This window comes from Microcaecilia unicolor, chromosome 1 (assembly GCF_901765095.1).
Source record: "Microcaecilia unicolor chromosome 1, aMicUni1.1, whole genome shotgun sequence".
Taxonomy (NCBI): domain Eukaryota; kingdom Metazoa; phylum Chordata; class Amphibia; order Gymnophiona; family Siphonopidae; genus Microcaecilia; species Microcaecilia unicolor.
The window spans coordinates 746,044,253-746,066,798 of NC_044031.1; the positions used below are offsets into that span (position 1 = coordinate 746,044,253).

Below are 22,546 nucleotides of genomic sequence, written 5' to 3' on the forward strand. Positions count from 1 at the left end.
ACTCCACCCCCAGATTACCCCAGCGCTATCCGTACAGCATGGGGGTGGTCATTGCTGATATTCAATGGCAGTATCCAGTTAAGTGCTGCAGAATATCTGCAGTTAGCTGGCCCCAAGCGATTTAACTGGGCAGGAGACTCTCCTGCCTACTTAAAGAGCTTTGAATATTGGCCCATTTTGTTTTCACTCAGGTTAGGAGTGATGTTTGTCTAATGTGTTTTATATTATATGAGTCCGTGTAGTTATATTTTGATTATGTCATATGTTTGTTGTACATCACTTTGAATTTTAGTTTAGTGGCATAGATATATAAATAAATTGTTTTGCTTGTTCCATTTTTTTAAATCCAGATTTCTACGAGTATAAGTTCATTGATTGCAAAATCAAGAACAGTAATTTTAATCATATGAAAAAAGGCTGCCATCTTGATTTTGAACAAGAAAACGACTTTCTTATCTACTTAGTAAGCTTCTTGGGAAGTCTGTCTGTTCTACCTGGCAACATCATCTCAGCCTTACTCATGGATAAAGTTGGAAGGTTAAAGATGATTGGTGAGTGGGTTAACAGAGTCATAAAGAGCAAGGCCTCTGAGAGAAGGCCACAAAAAAAGAAAAAGATTGACTTTGACTACAGATACCCATGTTTCTGATCAGTCCCTGGTCTATGTCCATCAGTGAATGTCCTTATTTTTAGATTTCTTAGGCGGAGCTGGGTAAGTTCCTTATTTGGGGGCGTTACAATGCTAGTCTATGTGTGAAGCTAGAAAAGGGAATTAACTCCTCTAGAAGCTGAATTATCTAATGTAAAATTCTTCTATACTATAATTAGAGCCATAGGACAACGGGGCTTGACTGGTGCTCTAAGCTGCCTGTTCTGCTGAGGTCTTTCTGTTACTGGTGATTTATGGTACCAGCTGGACTTCCACATTGTCAAATAATACTTCCCAATTTTTTTAAGCACTCTAGGTGAATTTTCAGCCTTGTGTATCTCATCATTTTGCTCTCTCTTCCTCTTCCTCACTATGTTCCTTTTTCCCCTCCTGTCCTGCCCTACCCTCTCCCATCTCCAATGGGGCTGATGCTCCTTCCCACATGGCAGGAGGCTCTAAAGGCCCTGCCTCACCTGCACATAAGCGTTTCTCCTTCCCAGCAGTACTTCACTTTAGTAGGAGCAGGGTTGATGAAAGCACTAGGCAACGTAGTTGAGTCCCTAGAGTGCCCATAAGTTGGAAGGGCAACAGCTACAGGCCCTTGTGCTTCTACCCACTCTTGCCCTTTTCGGTAACCTCTTTCCTCCCTTTGTGGCCTCAAAACTGTGATGTCACCATTCTCATTCTCTTTTGTGGCTGGTGTTCATCCTTCTAACTTGTAGGAGAAGGAGTGTTCAATACAACTCCTGCTTTTTTCCAGTGTAGAGCCAATCTCATGGCATGAGCCACACCCATCTCAGGGCTTATACTTTGAGACTGGCTTCTCCAGTGAGGGAGGGATGTCAGCTGTGAGTGAGAGTGAGAATAGCATGGGGGAGATGGAAGCAGCAACACAAGGTGAGGTTCTAGGTCCTGGATCTGCCTCCAACCCCCCCCCCCCCCCCCCCCCCCCCCCAAATTGTGGTACTATAGGCTCCTGCCTATTTTAGCTAGAAGTTTCTCTAGCCCTACCATAACTACAAAGGATGATGTAGCAGGGGCGTAGCCAGACAGCAGATTTTGGGTGGGCCTAGGCAAGAAGTGGGTGGGCACCAAGTGTTCTCCACCCCACCAAAAAAATAGCTGGAGGAAAAATGTTTCTCTCCACCTTGGCAGTCTGCAGCAGGCAGGCGCTGAAAACTGAGAATGTGCAGGTGCCGGTATCGTGGAAAGTAGCGTTTTCATAACCATCAGGGGGAAGTCTTCAGCTAGCAGAGATTGGGATCCCCCACCAGCTACTGCTAAATGTGTATTACTGTTGGGTGGGCCTGAGCCCTATGTGGGTGGGCCCTGGCCCACCCCAGCCCACCTGTGGCTACGCCACTGTGATGTAGTGGACAGTCCTGTGGCAGGAAATTTACACCATAGAAAATGTAGTTTAAAATTCACAGCTAAGTCAAGAAATGAAGCCTCCTGAATTAAGGTGTGCAAACTAATTTAACAAGGCCAAAATAATTTCTTGAGTTTGTTCAGTTTGGTGAATTTTGTTCATAAAAATGTGATGAGGATTTCTGTGAACCTACATCAAACCTCTGTTGACCTAACTGTATTACCTCTAGACTTTCTGGGAAGCCAAAGGAAATTTGATACATTTTATGGGGGATGGGCTGCTGTTTGCAACGATATAGGAAATGTCAGGGATATTTAGCGGGGGATAGCCAGTTAAGCGCTCTTTAACCAATCAGCAGCTATTGTGGCCTGTTAAATAGCGCTGAATATCAGCTGGACTGCGCCTAACTTCTCTCAGGTGAAAATACAAAGGGGATATTAACGTAGGAGGGTCCTGGGCCTGTCAGGGCATTCTGAGTATTCTTGTGTTTACTTCATAGAACGGCTGCATTTACATGCCCAACTGCTGCATTTAAGTGCCACTGTTTACACCAGCCATAGACGTAGAATAGGCAGTCATGTCTAAAGTTTGCCTTATAACTGCGGATTTATTGTTAATGTTCTATAACGGATTTGATGTGCAACTCTGCCATTAGAATACTAACTTAGTGCCCAGTTTTTTTGGCATCTAACTTTTAGCTACATATATTGAATTTATCCTTTAATGTGCAGTAATGCACATTAGTAAATTTAGGGTGTCTTTTACTAAAGCTTAGCTCGAGTTTTCTGCAGCAGGACCCATTTTATTTCTATGGGCGCTACTGCAGATAACTCGAGCTAAGCTTTAGTAAAAGATACCCCTAGCCCTTAGACTTTAAGGCCTTCTTTGGACAGGACAATACTACTACTACTTATCATTTCTATAGCGCTACTAGATGTACGCAGCACTGTACACTGGAAATGAAGAGACAGTCCCTGCTCGACAGAGCTTACAATCTAATTAGGACAGACAAACAGGACAAATAAGAGATGGAATTGCTAAGGTGGGGATGATAAAATAAGGGTACTGAACAAGTGAGTAAGGGTTAGGAGTTCAAAGCAGCATAAAAAATGTGGGCTTTTAGCCTAGATTTGAAGACGGCCAGAGATGGAGCTTGATGGACCGGCGCAGGCAGTTTATTCCAGGCATATGGTGCAGCAAGATAAAAGGAACAGAGTCTGGAGTTAGCAGTGGAGGGGAAGAGTGCAGATAAGAGAGATTTACCTAGAGATTTCCCGGGGAGGAGTGTAGGGAGAGATGAGAGTGGAGAGGTACTGAGGAGCTGCAGAGTGAATACACTTATAAGTCAATAAGAGGAGTTTGAACTGTATGCGGAAAAGGAATAGGAAGCCAGTGAAGTGACTTGAGGAGAGGGCTAATATGAGCATAACGACACTGGCGGAATATTAGTCGTGCAGCAAAATTTTGAACAGATTGAAGAGGAGAGAGATGGCTACGTGGGAGACCTGTGAGAAGCAAGTTGCAATAGTGTAAGCGAGAGGTGATAAGAGTATGGATGAGGGTTCTGGTAGTGTGCTCAGAAAGGTAAGGGTGAATTTTGCTGATGTTGTAGAGAAAGAAACAACAGGTTTTAGCAGTCTGCTGAATATGTGCAGAGAAGGAGAGAGAGGAGTCGAAGATGACTCCAAGGTCAGGAAGGATGAGAGTGTTATCCACAGAAATAGAGAATGGGGGAAGAGGAGAGGTTGGTTTAGGGGGAAGGATAAGAAGCTCAGTCTTGGTCATGCTTAGTTTCAGATGGCGGTGAGACATCCAGGCGGCAATGACAGGCAAGCTGATACTTTGGCCTGAATTCCTGCTGAGATTTCTGGTGTGGAGTGGTAGATCTGAGAGTCATCAGCGTAAAGATGGTACTAAAAACCATGGGATGAGATCAGAGTACCAAGGGAAGAAGTACAGATGGAGAAAAGAAGAGGTCCCAGGACAGATCCCTGAGGTACACCAACTGACAGTGGGATAGAAGTGGAGGAGGATCCACCAGAGTATACACTAAAATTACGATGGGAGAGATAAGAAGAAAACCAGAAAAGAACAGAGCCCTGAAATCCAAGTGAGGACAGTGTATCATGGAGTAGGCTCTGATCAACAGTGTCAAAAGCAGCAGGTAGATCGAGAAGGATGAGGATAGAATAGAGGCCTTTGGATCTGGCCAGAAACAGGTCATTGGACACTTTAGCAAGTGCTGTTTCAGTGGAATGAAGGGGGTGAAAGCCAGATTGAAGTGGATCAAGAATAGCTTGAGAGGAAAGAAAGTCAAGGCAATGGCGGTGAACAGCACATAGTAACATAGTAACATAGTAGATGACGGCAGAAAAAGACCTGCATGGTCCATCCAGTCTGCCCAACAAGATAAACTCATATGGGTATACCTTACCTTGATTTGTACCTGCCTTTTTCAGGGCACAGACCCTACAAGTCTGCCCAGCAGTATTTCCCGCCTCCCAACCACCAGTCCCACCTCCCATCACCGGCTCTGGCACGGACCGTATAAGTCTGCCCTCCACTATCCTCGCCTCCCAACCACCAACCTCTCTTCCCCCACCTGCTCCGCCACCCAATGTCGGCTAAGCTTCTGAGGATCCATTCCTACTGCACAGGATTCCTTTATGCACATCCCACGCATGTTTGAATTCCATTACCGTTTTCATCTCCACCACCTCCCGCGGGAGGGCATTCCAAGCATCCACCACCCTCTCCATGAAAAAATACTTCCTGACATCTTTTTTGAGTCTGCCCCCCTTCAATCTCATTTCATGTCCTCTCGTTCTACCGCCTTCCCATCTCCGGAAAAGATTTTTTTGCGGATTAATACCTTTCAAGTATTTGAACATCTGTATCAAATCACCCCTGTTCCTCCTTTCCTCCAGGGTATACATGTTCAGGTCAGCAAGTCTTTGTTCATACGTCTTGGAACGCAAATCCCATACCATTCTCGTAGCTTTTCTTTGCACCGCTTCCATTTTTTTAACATTCTTCGCAAGGTACGGCCTCCAAAACTGAACACAATACTCCAGGTGGGGCCTCACCAACGACTTGTACAGGGGCATCAACACTTCCTTTCTTCTGCTGATCACACCTCTCTCTATACAGCCTAGCAACCTTCTCGCTACAGCCACCGCCTTGTCACACTGTTTCGTTGCCTTCAGATCCTCGGATACTATCACCCCAAGATCCCTCTCCCCCTCAGTACCTATCAGACTCTCACCGCCTAACACATAAGTCTCTCGTGGGTTTCTACTCCCTAAATGCATCACTTTGCATTTCTTCGCACGTTCAAGTATCTTGGATAGGAAAGGGAGGAGGGAGATAGGGTGATAGTTGGAAAGACAGGTAGGGTCCAATGAAGGTTTTTTAAGGAGTGGTGTGACTACGGCATGTTTGAAGGCATCAGGAACAGTCGAAGTGGAAAGTGAAAGATTGAGGATATGACAGATAAAAGGGATGACAGTAGGAGAGATAGTGTTAAGTAGATGGGTGGGAATAAGATTGGAGGAACAGGTAGTTAGTTTCGAGGAGGAAAGAAGATATGTAGTTTCCTTTTCAGTGATTTCAGAAAAGGAGGTAGGGGTTGGAGGGTTGAGAGAATGGACTAAGGGAAGGAGAGGTGGAGGTGACCTGGTTGAGAATTCAAGTTTAATCTTGTGAACCTTATTATGAAAGTACTCAGCCAGAGTCTGGGGAGAAAGTGAAGAGGGAGTTGGAGGTGAAGGCACTTTGAGGAGAGAGTTCAGTGCGGCAAAGAGACATCGAGGGTATGTCAACTGGATGTAATAATCCTGTTTGGCAAGTAAAAGAGCAGACTGGAAGGAGGTCAGCAAGAATGTAACTCATCCTGAATTACAAAAGAAAAGGCAAGAGTTGAATTGTAGTAAGTAAGAGGCTAGGCATCAATTCTGGTGCTGTTTCAGAAGTTCCAAGTTGGTAATCCAGTGTGATACATGTTGAGCTGGGGAAGCGGAGATTGGCACGCTGCCCACTGATTCATTTTCTTCCACATTATGTTTTTCAATGGAGATCGACACTGGAAAAGAGAAGTTTTTCTGCTGCTTCTGGATTAAGGGTCTCTTTTTCGAAGCCACGATAGCGATTCCTGCGTGGTAAATGAGAGGAAGCCTATTCAATTCCTATGGGCTTCCTCTCATTTGCTGTGCGGGAATCGCTGCCGCGGCTTTGTAAACGAGGCCTTAAGCCAGGCAGTATATCAACTTTTAATAAATGATGGATAAATGATATTTAACTGATTCCATTTTATTATTTCTTCACAGGCGGATCAATGATGATATCAGCAGTGTGCTGCTTCTTCCTGTTTTTCGGCAACAGTGAGGCTGCTTTGATTGGCTGGCAATGCCTATTTTGCGGAACAAATATCGCAGCCTGGAATGCTCTGGAGGTGATCACAATTGAGCTCTATCCTACAGATAAGAGGTAAATCTGCAGAGCTTGGCTTTATTTTCCTCCCTCCCCATTCTTTGACCTAACATTTAGGTCAACCTGTACCCAGTGTGTAAAAGTTGGGACCCACTTTGGAAGAAGTACCCATGGAAAGTAATTTTATACGGAACCGCCTTGATTTAGAAATGCCGGGTTTTTAGTCATGTATGTGAGTGTGCTATCACATACATGCATACTTGACCATTTTCTGCAAGTACATATCTCTTATTCGATGGCACACTCTTTGTAGGTGGGCGTTCCCATGGGTGAAGTTTGGACAGTGAGATCATTTACATGCACACGTTATTAAATACTGTTACGTACATGCATTCTTTAACAGTCTGGTTGCAAGCTCAATGACTGGTGTAAGTAGTTGTATCTAAAATATTGGCACATTATAGAAACATAGAAACATGACAGCAGATAAAGGCCATATAGCCCATCCAGTCTGCCCATCCTCTGTAACTCCTAACCCTTTTCCTAATCAATCCCACATGCTTATCCCGTGCCTTCTTAAATTCTGACACAGTCCTCGACTCCACAACCTCCACCGGGAGGCCATTCCATGCCTCCACCAGCCTTTCTGTGAAATAATACTTCCTTAGGTTACTCCTAAGCCTATTCCCTCTTAACTTCATCGTATGCCCCCTCGTCCCAAAGCTCTCCTTCAGTTGAAAAAGGCTCACTTCCTGTACATAAATGCCCTTGAGATATTTAAACGCCTCTATCATGTCTCCTCTCTCCCTCCTCTCTTCGAGCGTATACGTGTTGAGGTTCATAAGCCTGTCCCCATATTTTTTGTGTTCAAGACCGCTTACTAATTTTGTAGCCTGTCCTATTACACTAGATGCTTACTTTCTTTATAGAAATAGGTTCCAAAGAGGTGCATTTTTAGTACCTAAATATAGGTGCCCCTCTATAGAATTACAGTTAAAATGTAAATATATAGGGTCTGATATTCAGCCGGCAGCGCGTTTGCTGTCCGCTGCCGGTGTTAAACCCAGATATTCAATGCTGGGCCAATCCGCCGTCGCCTACCTTTGCTGGTGGGGGACCCCAACCCCCGCCAGCCGAGGTCCTCTTCTTCCGGCGCAAGGCTTCGTTCAGTTTCTGAGTCTGACGTCCTGCACACTGTACATGCACAACGTCAGACTCACAGAAACAGAACGAAGCCTTGCGCCGGAAGAAGAGGACCTCGGCTGGCGGGGGTTGGGGTCCCCCGCCAGCAAAGGTAGGCGATGGCGGCGGCGGGGGTGGGTTGGTGGCAGGAGATGGGTTGAGAGGGTCGTCGGCCAGGGGGGTCAAAGTTGTTGTTGGTGGTGGCGGCGGTGGGGGGGAGGTCGGCAATGGCGGGGGGGTTGGCGGCGCCGGGGGGGGGGCTAAATTGTGCCCTCACCTCGGGCTCTGGACCCCCCTCCCGCCAAAGTCTGGCTATGCCCCTGGGGTCAGGGGCATTCCAAAGAAAATTGGGTAGTGTTATGGCATACGGGGTCTCTGTACCCAAGTTGGGCACCAGGAATTCCAGCAGACGTAAGTCTGGCACCCAGAGTTTGGTGTGGAAAACAACACCATTTATAGAATCTGGTCCTCTATGCCCATGTTTTCTGCCCGAAATGACAGGAAACCTCCCAAAATTGTAGTTTTCTTTCCTGTGTTGTAAATAATGGGCTAGATTCTATATATGGTGCCTAAAAAAAAAATTGGTGCTGAAATATACCCACTTAAGCAGTATTCTATAAGCCACGCCTAAAGTTCAGCGCAGTTTATAGCATAACATGTAACTGGAGAGGTAACGTGTAGATTTAGGTGCCGTCATTTGCACCAACGAACAAGTGGTGCAAATACCCGCACCTAAATTTATGCGCAGAGCAAACCATATTTTATAATTATGTGGGTAAGTCAAAACCACGCCCCCGTTCCACCCCAAAATGCCTGTGACCCTTCCATTTCCACCCCCCTTTTTTTGGAAAATTTACATACAGATTCCACGCCTAAATTTACACACATTAGTCCCAATTAAATCTAATTAGTGCCAATATTTGCTTGTTAAATTGGGCATGCAAATTGAAGCTGCGCTTGAATTTGGACACATAATTTTTGGTGACCTTTACAGAATCAGTGGGAATGTATTTTTTCTTTCCACAGAACAGGGCACACACCTTCTGAAGACTGTGTAATCTTCCTGACATTGCCCCTAAAATAAAACAATAAAAAAAGAAGGGGAAACTAACCAAGTGCCCTGTTTACTAAAGTGCGTTATTGTTTTTAGTGTGCCTACACTTAGCGCGTGTGCTAACCATGTAGGCGCCTATAGGGATATTGTAGGCACATAACTTGGTTAACGCGTGTACATGGTTAACACGCGTTAAAAACATTAACGTGCCTATAACGCTGCTTAGTAAACAGGACCCCCAAAATAAAATGTTTTGGGCTGCACACCCCCTGTTACTACACTAGAGTTGTTCACCAGATTTTTCACACATAAAAGATATATTTTGCATTAGTTGAAAATGTATTATAAGTTGGCCTTCAAACAGGGCCTTGAAATGGGTCACTGTATAATAAATTGTATACAGGTACAAGTTAAGGACATGCACAGGGCATAAATGTTTGATTTGTTTTCTATTCTTTGTCAGTGGCGTACCAAGGGGGGGCGTTGGGGGCGGTCCGCCCCGGGTGCACGCCACTGGGGGGTGCCGCGGTGCGCGCCTGCTCCGAGTTCGCTAACTTCGCTCATTCGCTGCAGCTCCCTCTGCCCTGGAACAGGTTACTTCCTGTTCCAGGGCAGAGGGAGCTGCAGCGAACGAGCGAAGTTAGCGAACTCGGAGCAGGCGTGTGCCGCGGCACCCCCCCCCCCCCCCGCGGCATGCACCCAAGGGGGGTGTCATTTCGCTGGATGGGGGGGAGGTGTCATTTAGCAGGGGGGGCGCGCTGCACCCGGGGGGGGGGGAGGTACATCGGCAATCCGCCCCGGGTGCCATCCACGCCAGGAACGCCACTGTTCTTTGTTTTGCATGTTTTTTGGCTCTCTAGTGTTAAGTTGCTGTCTGAGATAGGGAGGGTGTAATCTGGGGTGTTGATAGTTGTGGGGTTGTCCGCGCTGTGTTGGGATGAGAGGATGAGACAGTGTGTTTTTTTCTTTATTGAGTTTTAGTTGAAATGCATTTGCCCAAGAGTCCATGATGCTCAAGCTGTTCTTGATTTCGTTGGTGATTTCTGTCAGTTTAGATTTGTAAGGAATGTATAGTGTGACATCGTCTGCATAGATGAAGGGGTTAAAGCCTTGGTTGGATAAGGACTTGGCTAGTGGGGTCATCATTAGATTGAAGAGGATCGGTGACCACCGGATCACCCAGAGACGTCAGTGCATTGCCGTTAAGGAGTATGCAGGTTCTCTTCCTGTTTTAAGAACATAAGAGTAGCCATATACCGGGTCAGACCAATGATCCATCTAGCCCAGTATTCTGTTTTCCAAACAGGGGCCAAGCCAGGTCGCAAGTACCTGGCAGAAACCCAAATCGTCTAATCATTACAACAAGGGGAAAAAAACCAAAAAACACTAAAAAAAACAGAAATCATCAATTACATAACCAGGAAGAAGTGTTTTCAATGAGCGTCAATGGTAGAAAACAAATGTGTTATGTGAACTATATCAAATTCACAACAGTAAATTTAACATGAGGCATCATCAAACTAATCAACCGTCTATGAGATCCTTATAGCCTCCAGATATTTCAGATCTGCAGCACTAATATTGAAATACTACTACTACTACTACTACTATTTAGCATTTCTATAGCGCTACAAGGCATACGCAGCGCTGCACAAACATAGAAGAAAGACAGTCCCTGCTCAAAGAGCTATGTAATAAAAGTAAGCCAAGTATAGGACAATCAAGCCATTGTGACATCACTGATGAGGTTGGCTCTTATTGGTGGACTGAGGCATTATGACATCACAATATTAGCTCTGGTTACAAGAGACTACTACTACTACTTATCACTTCTATAGTGCTACAAGGCATACGCAGCGCTGCACAAACATAGAAGAAAGACAGTCCCTGCTCAAAGAGGTTACAATCTAAATAATCATCTGCCTCTTGAAGTGCGGTGACCTGGCTTGGCCACCGTTTGGAAAACAGAATACTGGGCTAGATGGACCATTGAGGTGGCAGTAAGGGCTCCCAGGCTAACCTGGTGGTAACCGGGTAACCGGGCAGTGCGGATATGACGGCATGCTAGGGGTGGGAAGAACTGCTGGGCTGCTGCGGTACTTCCTGTTTAGCGAGCAGTAAACCCGGGTTGGGCTTACCGCCGCTCAGTAAAACAGGCCCAAAGTTACGCATACTCACTTTAATTCAAGTCAATGGCAGGCATAACTGGGCAAGCCCAAGTGCCACGTGTTATGTGTGTAACTTACAGTACTCTAAGTTATATGCCTAAATGGTAGACACGCCCATGCCCAGCCCATATTCCACCCATGTGTATGCCACCATGCCGTTACATGCAAATACACTTATGTCCCTTATAGAATCATACATAGTGCACATTCATGCATTAGTTCTAATTATCTCAGCACTTATGCATGCAGTAACGGAATTCAAACATGCGTGGGATAAACATAAAGGAATCCTGTTCAGAAGAAATGGATCCTCAGGAGCTTAGCCGAGATTGGATAACAGAGCCGGTAGTGGGAGGCGGGGCTGGTGGTTGGGAGGCGGGGATAGTGCTAGGCAGACTTATACGGTCTGTGCCAGAGCCGAAGGTGGGAGGCAGGGATAGTGCTGGGCAGACTTGTACGGTCTGTGCCCTGAAAAAGACAGGTACAAATCAAGGTAAGGTATACACAAAAAAGTGGCACATTTCTTGGGCAGACTGGATGGACCGCGCAGGTCTTTTTCTGCCGTCATCTACTATGTTACTATGTATGTTACTATAACCTACCCGCACAGTTAGAGAATTGCCCTTTTTATCTTTAAATCTTTTAAGTGCAGAATAAACAGCCACATCAAATACTGCTTTTTATCACGATTTGGTTTTAGGTGTTATGCTTTTTTTTCCCCCAAATGATTTAACTCACTCTCTTTTGACTGATATCTTCAGATCTAATCCAAGGTCACCCTACCTGTCTTCTCTTCCACAGAGCAACAGCCTTTGGCATTCTGAATGGGTTTTGCAAATTTGCCGCTGTCCTTGGAAATTCCATTTTTGCCTCGTTTGTAGGCATAACGAAAGTGATTCCCATTCTTCTTGCATCATCTGCCCTGGTAGGAGGAGGCTTAATCGCTCTTCGATTACCAGAAACTCGAGAACAAGTTCTGATGTAGGAATCCGAGGAAGAACAAAGCACCACCTGGACACATACATGGAGGAGCATGGCCGAGTGGTTACAGCAATGTGTTGAAAGCCAAAGGAAGCCAGGGTTTTTATATCCCACCTTCCCTGATAATGATACTCCATGTGGCCTTGGGCAAGTCAATGTATCTTCCATTTCTTCAGGTACTCCTTTAGATTGTAAGCTCTGTGTGGGCAGGGACTTAACTGTATATGATTCACTAATAATGCTGTAAGCCACCATGAGCATTAATTAGAAAGATGGGTTAAAAATCCAAATTATTACACAGAGATCCAGTTACAGCATTGCTGCTATCTCATCTATGGAGAAAAACCCAAGGAATAGAATAGTGTTGGCCAACTAGTGTCAAAGCAAGTATCTCAACATGAAACCTTTTAGAGTAAAGATCCCCACAGGACAATGCAGTATCAGTTGTTTACAGATCCATCCCCAAAAGGAACCACCAAAGGAGGAGGAACACAGGCGTCCCTACGGCTGTACACCGAGAAGTTCAAAGGAGTTGGGAAAAAAGATGGCTCTTCAAAAGCAAGCCACAAAAGTCTGTTGAATATAGTATTTGTTTGTTGTCAAATCACTCATACACTTAGAAGACTCGACACTAGACTGTGTTTCGGCATAAATGCCTGCCTCAGAAATCTTTGGAAATTAAGTGTAAATGGAGAAACGTAAAGAGTGCTCTGAACCACTTAGGCACAACAAAGTTATTGCGAGTTGATTTCGTGGCATTACACTTAGGAGTCCTTTTACTAAGGTGCGCTGAAAAATGGCTTGCGGTAGTGTAGGCATGGGTTTTGGGTGCGCGCCAATCCGTTTTTCAGTGCGCCTGTAAAAAAAAGGCCTTTATAAAAATTTTTGCCGAAAATGGACGTGCAGCAAAATCAAAATTGCCACGCGTCCATTTTGGGTCTGCGACCTTACCACCAGCCATTGACCTGGCAGTGAAGTCTCATGCGGTAACTGGGCAGTAATGACCTACGCGCGCCAAATGCCACTTGGCGCGCGTCCGATAACTGAAAATAAAAATGAGCTTTCGGCTGCGCTTTTCGGACGTGCATCAAAAATGAAATTACCACAAGAGCCGCGCAGTAGCCATGCGGTAACTCCATTGTGGCACGCATTGGGCACGCGTAGGCGCTTACGCAGCTTAGTAAAAGGGCCCCTAAATTCACTTTTGTACATTTCCAAAGACTTCTGAGGCAGGAATTTATGTCTTCTAAGTGTATGAGTGTATCGAGAACAAATAAATACTATATTCAACAAACGTTTAGTTCCGTGGTTTGCTTTAGAAGGGCCGTCTTTTTTCCCTACTCCTTTGGACTTACAGATCCATCCGACATTTCATAAGGAGCAAACTTTACAGTTACGGAGTTATAACACCAGGAGACTCTAAAGCTCTGCATTCCGATCTATTTAATGTATGTATTGTTTACTAAGATCTTGGATCTATGTAGTTAAGAGATAGTATTATTAATGATACCAAAAAAGGCCCTGAGCTTTATAAAACTAATTGCAAGGCTTAAAGAAACCCATTCTTATCCACAGTGTGATTTTATTGTTCAAACTGCTCAGTGAGATTCTATTCAACCTGTGTACAATTTAGGAAATTGGTGACTCTAAGGAGTTTTTGAAACCCATTATTTTTCAGAAGTTGAAAATTGACATTATCATCCTATAAACCAAATCTGTAAATATTATGCAGTGTAAATAGGTGGGAAATTGTCTTATGTCTTAAATCTTATATTGTATCTAGTACCTGCAGGACTTTACCTGCATATTAGCCATACTACATAGGAAAATGATGTCAAAGGTACTCTATCTGTGTCAAATTTTAGCAATGTTGGCATAGATGCTTATAGCCATCTAAGGGGGGTAGTTATGAAGGTGCAGTAAAAGGCAGACTTTTACCGCACCTTAATTTCTCACGGAAGTAACTAACCTGCAGTATCTCAGCTTAGTCACTCCCGAGGTATATGAATAATGCAACTGGTGATCAACCTTGCAAGCTGTGCTTTTCTTAGTGCTTGGGAGCATGGGGTGCTAAGTTGTGGCCCAGTGGTCATAAGAACATAAGCATTTCCATAGCCCAGTATCCTGTTTCCAACAGTGGCCAATCCAGGTCACATGTACCTGGGAAGATCTCAATACAGTAAAATAGATTTTATTCTTCTTATCCTAGAAATAAGCAGTGGATTTTCCCAAGTCCATCTTAATAATGGCTTTAGGACTTTTCTTTTAGGAAATTATCCAAACCTTTTTTAAACCCTGCTAAGCTACTGCTTTTACCCCATTCTCTGACAATGAATTCCAGAGTTTATTTACACATTGAGTGAAGAAATATTTTCTCCAGTTTGTTTTAAATTTACTACTTAGTAGCTTCATTGTGTGCCCCCTAGTCCTAGTATTTTTGGAAGGAATAAACAAGTGATTCACGTTTACCTGTTTCACTCTATTCAGTATTTTATAGATCTCTATCATATATCCCTTCAGCCTTCTCTACTCCAAGCTGAAGAGTCCTAGCTGCTTTTAGCCTTTCCTCATAAGGAAGACGTCTCATCCCCCTTATCGTTTTCGTCGCCCTTCTCTAATTCTGCTATATCTTTTTTGAGATGCATTGACCAGAATTGCACACAGTATTCGAGGTGCAGCCATACCATTTTTGTTTTCCATCCCTTTCCTAATAATTCCTAACATTCTATTTGCTTTCTTAGCTGCCACTGCACACTGAGCAGAGGATCTCATTGTATGATCAACGATGACAACAAGATCCACTATTTCCACAAATGTTTTGTACTTTTTTGGGATCTTGCCAGGTATTTGTGACCTGGATTGGCCACTGTTGGAAACAGGATGCTGGGCTTGATGGACCTTTGGTCTGTCCCAGTATGGCAATACTTATATTATATAAGATATATACTTATGTAAGATCCTTTTCCTGGGCAGTGACTCCTAATGTGGAACCTTGAATTATGTAGCTATAGCTTGGGCTCCTCTTTCCCACATACATAAATTTGCACTTGCTCACATTAAACGTGATCTGCCATTTGGATGCCCAGTCTCCCAGTCTCATAAGGTCCGCCTGCAATTTTTCACAATCCTCTTGCGATTTAACAACTTTGAATAGCTTTGTTTCATCAGCAAATTTAATTAGCTCACAAGTTATTCCCATCTCTCAAACATTTAAATCTACTCTCTGTTTTCTATGTTTTAATCAGCTCTTAATTCACATTCTAATTTTCTCAGGAGTCTTTCATGAGGTATTTTGTCAAATGCTTTTTGAAAATCCACATACACAGTATCGACTGGCTCACTTTTATCCATGGTTATTCACTCCTTCAAAGAAATGTAGTAGATTGGTGAGGCAAGATTTCCCTTGACTAAATCCATGTTGGCTTTGTCTCATTAATCCATGCTTATGTATATGCTCAGTAATTTTGTCATCAGGCTCACTGGTCTATATTTTGCAGGATCACCTCTGGAACCCTTGTTAAAATTGGTGTTACATTGGCCGCCCTCCAATCTTCAGGTGCCATGCTTTATTTTAAAGATAAATTACATATTACTAATAATATGTATTTAAGTTCATTTTTCAATTCTATCAGTACTCTAGGATGTATACCATCCAGTCCAGGTGATTTGCTACTCTTTCATTTATCAAATTACCCCATTACATCTTCCTGGTTTACAGAGATTTGTTTCAGTTTCTCTGACCCATCAGCACTAAATACCATTTCATTTAATCTCTCTGCTATGGTCTTGTCTTTCCTGGATGCCCCTTTTATCCCTCGGTCATCTAGCAGTCCAACTGATTCTTTTACCAGCTTCTTGCTGCTAATATACCTAAAAAAGTTTTTACTATATGTTTTTGCCTCCAAAGCAATCTTCGTTTCAAAGTCTCTCTTTGCCGTCCTTTTCAGCGCTTGGCATTTGACAAGCTATTCCTTATGTTATTTCCTATTATTTTCAGTTGGATCCTTCTTCCGTTTTTTTAAAAGGATTTTCTTTGAGCTCTAATATTTTCGCTCACCTCACTTTTTAACCATGCTGGCTGTCGTTTGGCCTTCCTTCCTCCTTTTTTAATATATGGAATATATCTGGTCTGGGCTTCCACGATAGTATTTTTGAATAGCATTTATGACTGATGTAAATTTTTGACCTTTACAACTGCTCCTCTAAGTTTTTTTTTTTGTTTTTTTTTTACCAATCTCCTCATTTTATCATAGTTCTCCATTTTGAAAGTTAAATGCTACCATATTAGATTTCCTATGTGTACATACTCCAGAGACTATATCAAATCTGATCATGTTATGATCACTGTTATCAAATGTCCAACACCATTACCTCCAGCACTAGATCATGCGCTCCAATAAAGAAGGTCTAGAATTGTTCCCCCTCTTGTTGGTTCCTGAACCAGCTGCTCCATAAAGCAGTCCTTGATTTCATCAAGGAATTTTACCTCCCTAGCATGCCCTGATCTTACATTTACCCAATCAATATTGGGGTAATTGAAATCAGCCATTATTATTGTGTTACCCAGTTTGTTATCCTCCTTAATTTCTGATAACATTTCTGCATCTGTCTGTTCATCCTGGCCAGGTGGACAGTAGTACACTCCTATTACTATCTTTATCCCTTTTACACATGGGATTTCTATCCATTGGGATTCCAAGATGTGTTTTGTGTCCTGCAGAATTTTTAGTCCATTCGATTCAAGGCCCTCCTTAACATATAATGATGATACCCTTCCAACAATTTGATCCAGCCTGGTATTATGACAGTCTCCCACTGGTTATCTTCCTTCCACCAGGTCTCAGAGATGCCTGTTACATCTATCTTTTCATTTAGTGCAATGTATTCTAACTAACCCATCTTCTTTCTTAGGCTTCTGGCACTTGCATACAGACATTTCAAACAATGTTTGTTATTCCTTACCTCTTGCTCAGCCGTTGAGAGTGATAATTTGCAATCTTTAAAATCTGTCTGCTCTCTATTTAAGACACCTGGTTAGTGCAGTAGGCTGAGAACCTGGGGAACTAGGTTTGATTCCCACTGCAACTCCTTGTGACTCTGGGCAAGTCACTTAACCCTTCATTGTTCCAGGTACAAAACTTAGATTGTGAGCCTGCTAGGGACAGAAAAAGTACCTTCATATAATATATGTAAACCATTTTGGTTGTACCCACAGAAAGGCGGTATATCAAGTCCATGACCCCCTTACTATGGTCTGTATTGCAACCTTACTATCAGGATGTCCTGTCTTCCCTGTTTTGGTGATATCTTTTAAAGATACCTTGTTCCGAACCATGTGCTTTTGAGCGACTGTTGGCCTTCTCCCAGTTTCTGGTGTAAAAGCTGCTCTATCGCCAATATTTATGCCAGCAGCCTGATTCCACCCTGGTTAAGGCAGAGCCCATCTTTCCAGAATAGGCTCCCCCTTCCCCAGAATGTTGCCCAGTTCCTAACAAATCTAAAACACTCCTCCCTGTACCATCGCCTCATTCACGAATTGAGATGCCAGAGTTCTGCCTGTCTCTTGGGTCCTGCATGTGGAACGGGGGATCTTCTGAAATTGCTACCTTGGAGGTTCTGGAATTCAGCTTTCTACCTAAGAGCCTAAATTTGGCTTCCAGAACCTCCCTCCCACATTTTCTCAAGGGGCTGAGCATTAATTAGCCCCCTACCTCCACTGCCCCGTCATATCAAATCCTTCCTCTCTATGCCCCTCCCAGCACATACCCCCCTCCAGATGTACCTCAGAATGTTTCCCCTCCCAATACTCAACCAGCACATACTCCCTCCTAATGCCCCCTGCAGAACATAAACTTCAGGAGGAGTAGCCTAGTGGTTAGTGCAGCGGACTTTGATCCTGGGGAAGTGGGTTCAATTCCCACTGCAGCTCCTTGTGACTCTGGGCAAATCACCTAACCCTCCATTGCCCCACCTCCATTGCCCCAGGTACAAGTAAGTACCTGTATATATGTAAACCACTTTGAATGTAGTTGCAAAATACCACAGAAAGGTGGTATATCAAGTCCCATTTCCCTTTCCCCTCCTCCTGAAGCCCCTCCTTTAGCTAAATGCCTCTTCCTACTCATAGGCCTATAGGTGGGTGGGGGGTTTTGCCCAAAGAAGGGGATATGGAAGGAGGAGTATATTCAAGGGGGAGGGTTGGGAGGGGTGTGTGTTCTGAGTGGGCATTGGAAGGGGAGATCTGCAATGGAAGAGGCTTTGGTGAGAGGGGAAGCTTCTGTTGTTATGCTCTGTCCCCATTAGGAAGCAGCTATGGAACATCGGCCATGGCTTAGCTGCTCGATGCTCCCAACCAGGAAAAATAATGCCAGCTGATGATATTTTTCCAAGAATAACACAGTTTACAATGTTCACCACAAGCTGTGTAATTTGATTTACATAATAATGAGATGTTTTGCATGCTTTGCATCTCATTACTATGTCTCCTGCAGTAACTTAAATTAACGTGCATTACAGTAATATGACGCACATTATTGCCCTTTAACATGGGTTATGGCTGTAACTACCCCCCTAACGTTACCTAAAATATGCATGAAGCGAACTTTCAGTGTGAATTTCTTCGTTGTGTAACACGGTACAATAATTCATTGTTACATCCACTAAGGATGATTCCTGCCTTTCAAGCATATTTGTTACACCATCTATGCATTTTTGTTGGTCTGGTCACGTGGAGGGGCATAATCGAACGGGGCGCTCAAGTTTTCCTGAGGACGTCCTCACAGGACGTCCCGGCGAAGGGGCGGGGAAACCCATATTATCAAAACAAGATGGGCGTCCATCTTTCGTTTCAATAATACGGTCGGAGACGCCAAAATCTCAACATTTAGGTCAACCTTAGAGGTGGTTGTCCCCAGTTTTAGGCGATAATGGAAATTGAGGACGCCGATCTCAGAAATGACCAAATCCAAGCCATTTGGTCGTGGGAGGAGCCAGAATTCGTACTGCACTGGTCCCCCTGACATGCCAGGACACTAACCGGGCACCCTAGGGGGCACTGCAGTGGACTTCAGAAATTGCTCCCAGGTGCATAACTCCCTTACCTTGGGTGCTGAGCCCCTCAAAACCCACTACCCACAACTGTACAACACTACCATAACCCATGGGTGAAGGGGGGCACCTAGATGTGGGTACAGTGGGTTTGTGGTGGGTTTTGAAGGGCTCAAATGTACCACCACAAGTGTAACAGGTAGGGGGGGGATGGGCCTGGGTCCGCCTGCCTGAAGTGCACTGCACTCACTAAAACTGCTCCAGTGACCTGCATACTGCTGTCAGGGAGGTGGGTATGACATTTGAAGCTGGCATAGAGGCTGGCAAAAAATATTTTTAAAGGTTTTTTTTAGGGTGGGAGGGGGTTAGTGACCACTGAGGAGTAAGGGGAGGTCATCCCCGATTCCCTCCGGTGGTCATCTGGTCAGTTCAGGCACCTTTTTAAGGCTTGGTCGCAAGAAAAAATGGACCAAGTCGGCCAAGTGCTCGTCAGGGACGCCCTTCTTTTTTCCATTATCGGCCGAGGACGCCCATGTGTTAAGCACACCCCAGTCCCGCCTTCGCTATGCTTCCAACATGCCCCCGTGAACTTTGGTCATCCCCGCGACGGAAAGCAGTTGAGGATGCCCAAAATCGGCTTTCGATTATGCCTATTTGGGAGACCCTGGGAGAAGGACGCCCATCTTGCGATTTGTGTCGAAAGATGGGCGCCCTTCTCTTTCGAAAATAATACATGTTTAATAAATGTTGATTCTCTCTCAAAAACTGAAAATAAAATGTGAAGAGGGCTAGATGGTGCACTGGATAATGTATAATAGTTTTCAGTCCATTGGTTATACTTTAGTCAGTGACAAGCCACAGGTGAAATGAATTTGATATCCTCATACTTGGTAGATCTTCATCCATATAAAGCCACCATAGAATTCCACACATTTGATAATCGTCCTTTTCAACAATGTTTTCCACTTTGGTTCTGGAGGCTCAGCTAACTCACTGTTTTCAGAGACAGCCCATATGAACATGGATGAAGGGGCCCAAAAGGCTGTCCACAGGGTGGGTGGAAAAGGCTCTCTCAAAAGGTTGACAAGGGGGTGCATGGATGAGGGAACATAGTGGTTGTTAGTTACTCAGATTCAAGAATGTCAGATCTTGACAATGCTGAAGTTACCTATACTAATTGAACGTTTCATCTTATGTGGGACTTTAGCTGCTGTTGTTCTTTTATAAGTGCTTGGTATCTGAAAACGGAAACCTGCCCTTGGTTTAATGATGACCTTCTCAAAGAGGATCAAGAATGCTACCCCCAAGTGCCACTGGGAAGCTACTACTGACCCTTCAGTAAAGTTAACCTGGTGCAACCAAGGCAAGCTTTACAAGAGAGCCATTAATAAAGATAAAAGCAATTTTACTATTCACAAACTGTTGTGGGAGGTTGGAGGGGCTTCGAGGAGCTGTTTAGGTGTGTTAACACATGATTACATATCCCCTTGGAACGTTCATTGTTAGAGGTGGCAGACATGACACGATTTATTTTTTTAATGAAGGTGACTAGGCTTTTGGGATTCTTGCTTATCTCTTCTATTTGGCCTCCTGCCTCTCACACACTGGGTAGGATTATTAGTCCAGGATACTGTGTGATGGTAGTTGGGAACGTCAGGTGGTGTAGGGGAAGTGGTAGGTCTCATTATAGTGGATTCTTGTATTTGGGACATACATAAAGTTCAGAGGTTAGCAAGGAAGTTTAGCAACAGCAAATGCCTTGTAGACCCCTATCATAAGAGGCAAAACAAATTTCCTGACATCAGTGACCCCCCCCCCCCCCCCCCCACCAACCATGATGATCATAAATGAATCACCAGTTGACCTTCTGTTTAGCTAGACTAGACAAAATAAAGAGAATAAGCTTCCATATGCAGAAGTTTCATAAGCTTAGATTAGCGACTCCACTGATTCTAATGTCGGACAATGAACAGCTTAAAATTAAAAGCAAGATGTCAAGATGTATGCGCAAAGTCAAATTGGTGCCAATTAGAACCCAATTATCGGTACTAATTGGCTTGTTGGCCAATTTAATTGGGTGCATATCTTGGATCGGTGCTCGGTTGCGGGCACCATATATAAAATCTGGAGGTAAGTGCCTAACAGACTTTAATAAAGGGGCCCCATTGTGTTTTACGTCCCTTACATGATCTGGTTTTATCTCTTCTGGATGATAATGATCAGGCACATGTGCTTTTGTACAGATTTCCATGGGAAAATATTACAACAAATCAATTGCTAAATCCATGATCAAAATGTACAATTGGGTTGATTCTTCTGACATTTCTTAAATTTCCTATGGAGGAGTAAGATTAAATCTTTGCATCCACAACCCAAGACAATTTGATGGTGGTCTATACATAAATATGCTTTTATGTCCCATTAACGTCCTGATAAATCAGGAAAAGCCAGCGGTGTAGTATCAGTGATGTATGCCTCTTATCGACTGTCTTTCTTCACCCAGACATTTAAAAGGTCAGTATAAGTTCAGGCTGTTCCAACTCTTTCTCTTTTCAAATGGCATTCATAGTTCAAACAATTCTGCTACTGATGCTGAACACGATTACATACACCGAACATCAATCAGCCATCACTGGGGCCTATAAACCCACTGATAATTGTGTAGCCATATCATTTAATTTTATAATTTGTAATCTACCTTTCTAGGCATCTCACAATCATACATTCATAATTAAAAACAATTATAAAATGAGATACAAAACATCAGTTTACAATAAAGTTTACATATGTTTTCCAAAAAATTAAATATTAGCAAGTCTTGGTAGATATTACTTGACAAGAAACAGAAAGAGGCAAATCTGAAAGTTGACTTCATGTTGTATTATTTAAACAAAATAAAAGCATCATTGTGTCTTTTACTATATGTATTTCTAACACTGTTGAAATTTGTATTAGTTGTACATCACTGTAAATATGGGCTGTAGTTATTTACTATTTTTTAGGCGTCATCTCAATGCTGTTTCCGCTTTTTTTTTTTTTCTTTCAACGTCTTTTAATTTGATTTTTGTCGGTCATTGGAAAAATGGAGCCATCCTGATGGACTTGTGTCTCTGTTCTATGTTTGTCCTAATAAAGCTGAAAATAGAGCAAAGTGTTTCAGTGTTTGTAATTCACTGAGGTCTTGTTAGTAATGTCAATACACGTGACGGCCATTTCACCCTCATCGTAAGGACTTCTCTAGGTAATAGAAAACCCAAAAAAACTTTACATCAAAGACGAAGGTAAATTGGTGAAGATTTTTTTTTTTTTTGGGGGGGGGGGTTAATTTTATAAAAGGTGCTTTGGTTACGTGAGCAGGAATGCTTCTATTTAGTCACCATTATACTATTTTTTTAAGAAGCGCCATGCGTGTCTTGGATGTGCATAAACCAGCACTTAATAGCATGTATAAACGTCTAAATTCCGATTTTACAAAGCCAGGATATACACATCTAAAACAAGAATTTGAAAATGGCAAGGGGATATGGTCTGGGTGTGTTTTGGGCTAGAGCATGGCGATCCTGAAAAGTGAACATTTATTCCCTATTTCAGAAGGGGAATGAGCATCTACATCTGTACCACTGAACGTCAGTCTTCAAAATGAATGGGTGTACAATGTAGCTGATTAG

At 43.5% G+C, this 22,546-nt stretch overlaps 1 protein-coding gene across 2 annotated transcripts in view; it reads left to right on the forward strand.

Moving 5' to 3' along the window:
• SV2B (synaptic vesicle glycoprotein 2B) overlaps positions 1-11,835 on the forward strand; it is a 144,353-nt gene extending 132,518 nt beyond the window's left edge. Inside the window, exons 10-12 of one of the 2 annotated variants that reach the window (XM_030190442.1) lie at positions 351-551; positions 6,344-6,503; positions 11,652-11,835. In XM_030190442.1, coding sequence (XP_030046302.1) covers positions 351-551; positions 6,344-6,503; positions 11,652-11,835 — 545 coding nt within the window. The remainder of the gene's footprint in view (positions 1-350; positions 552-6,343; positions 6,504-11,651) is intronic. The other variant, XM_030190443.1, reaches the window with a different exon arrangement.
• Positions 11,836-22,546: the final 10,711 nt, after the last annotated feature.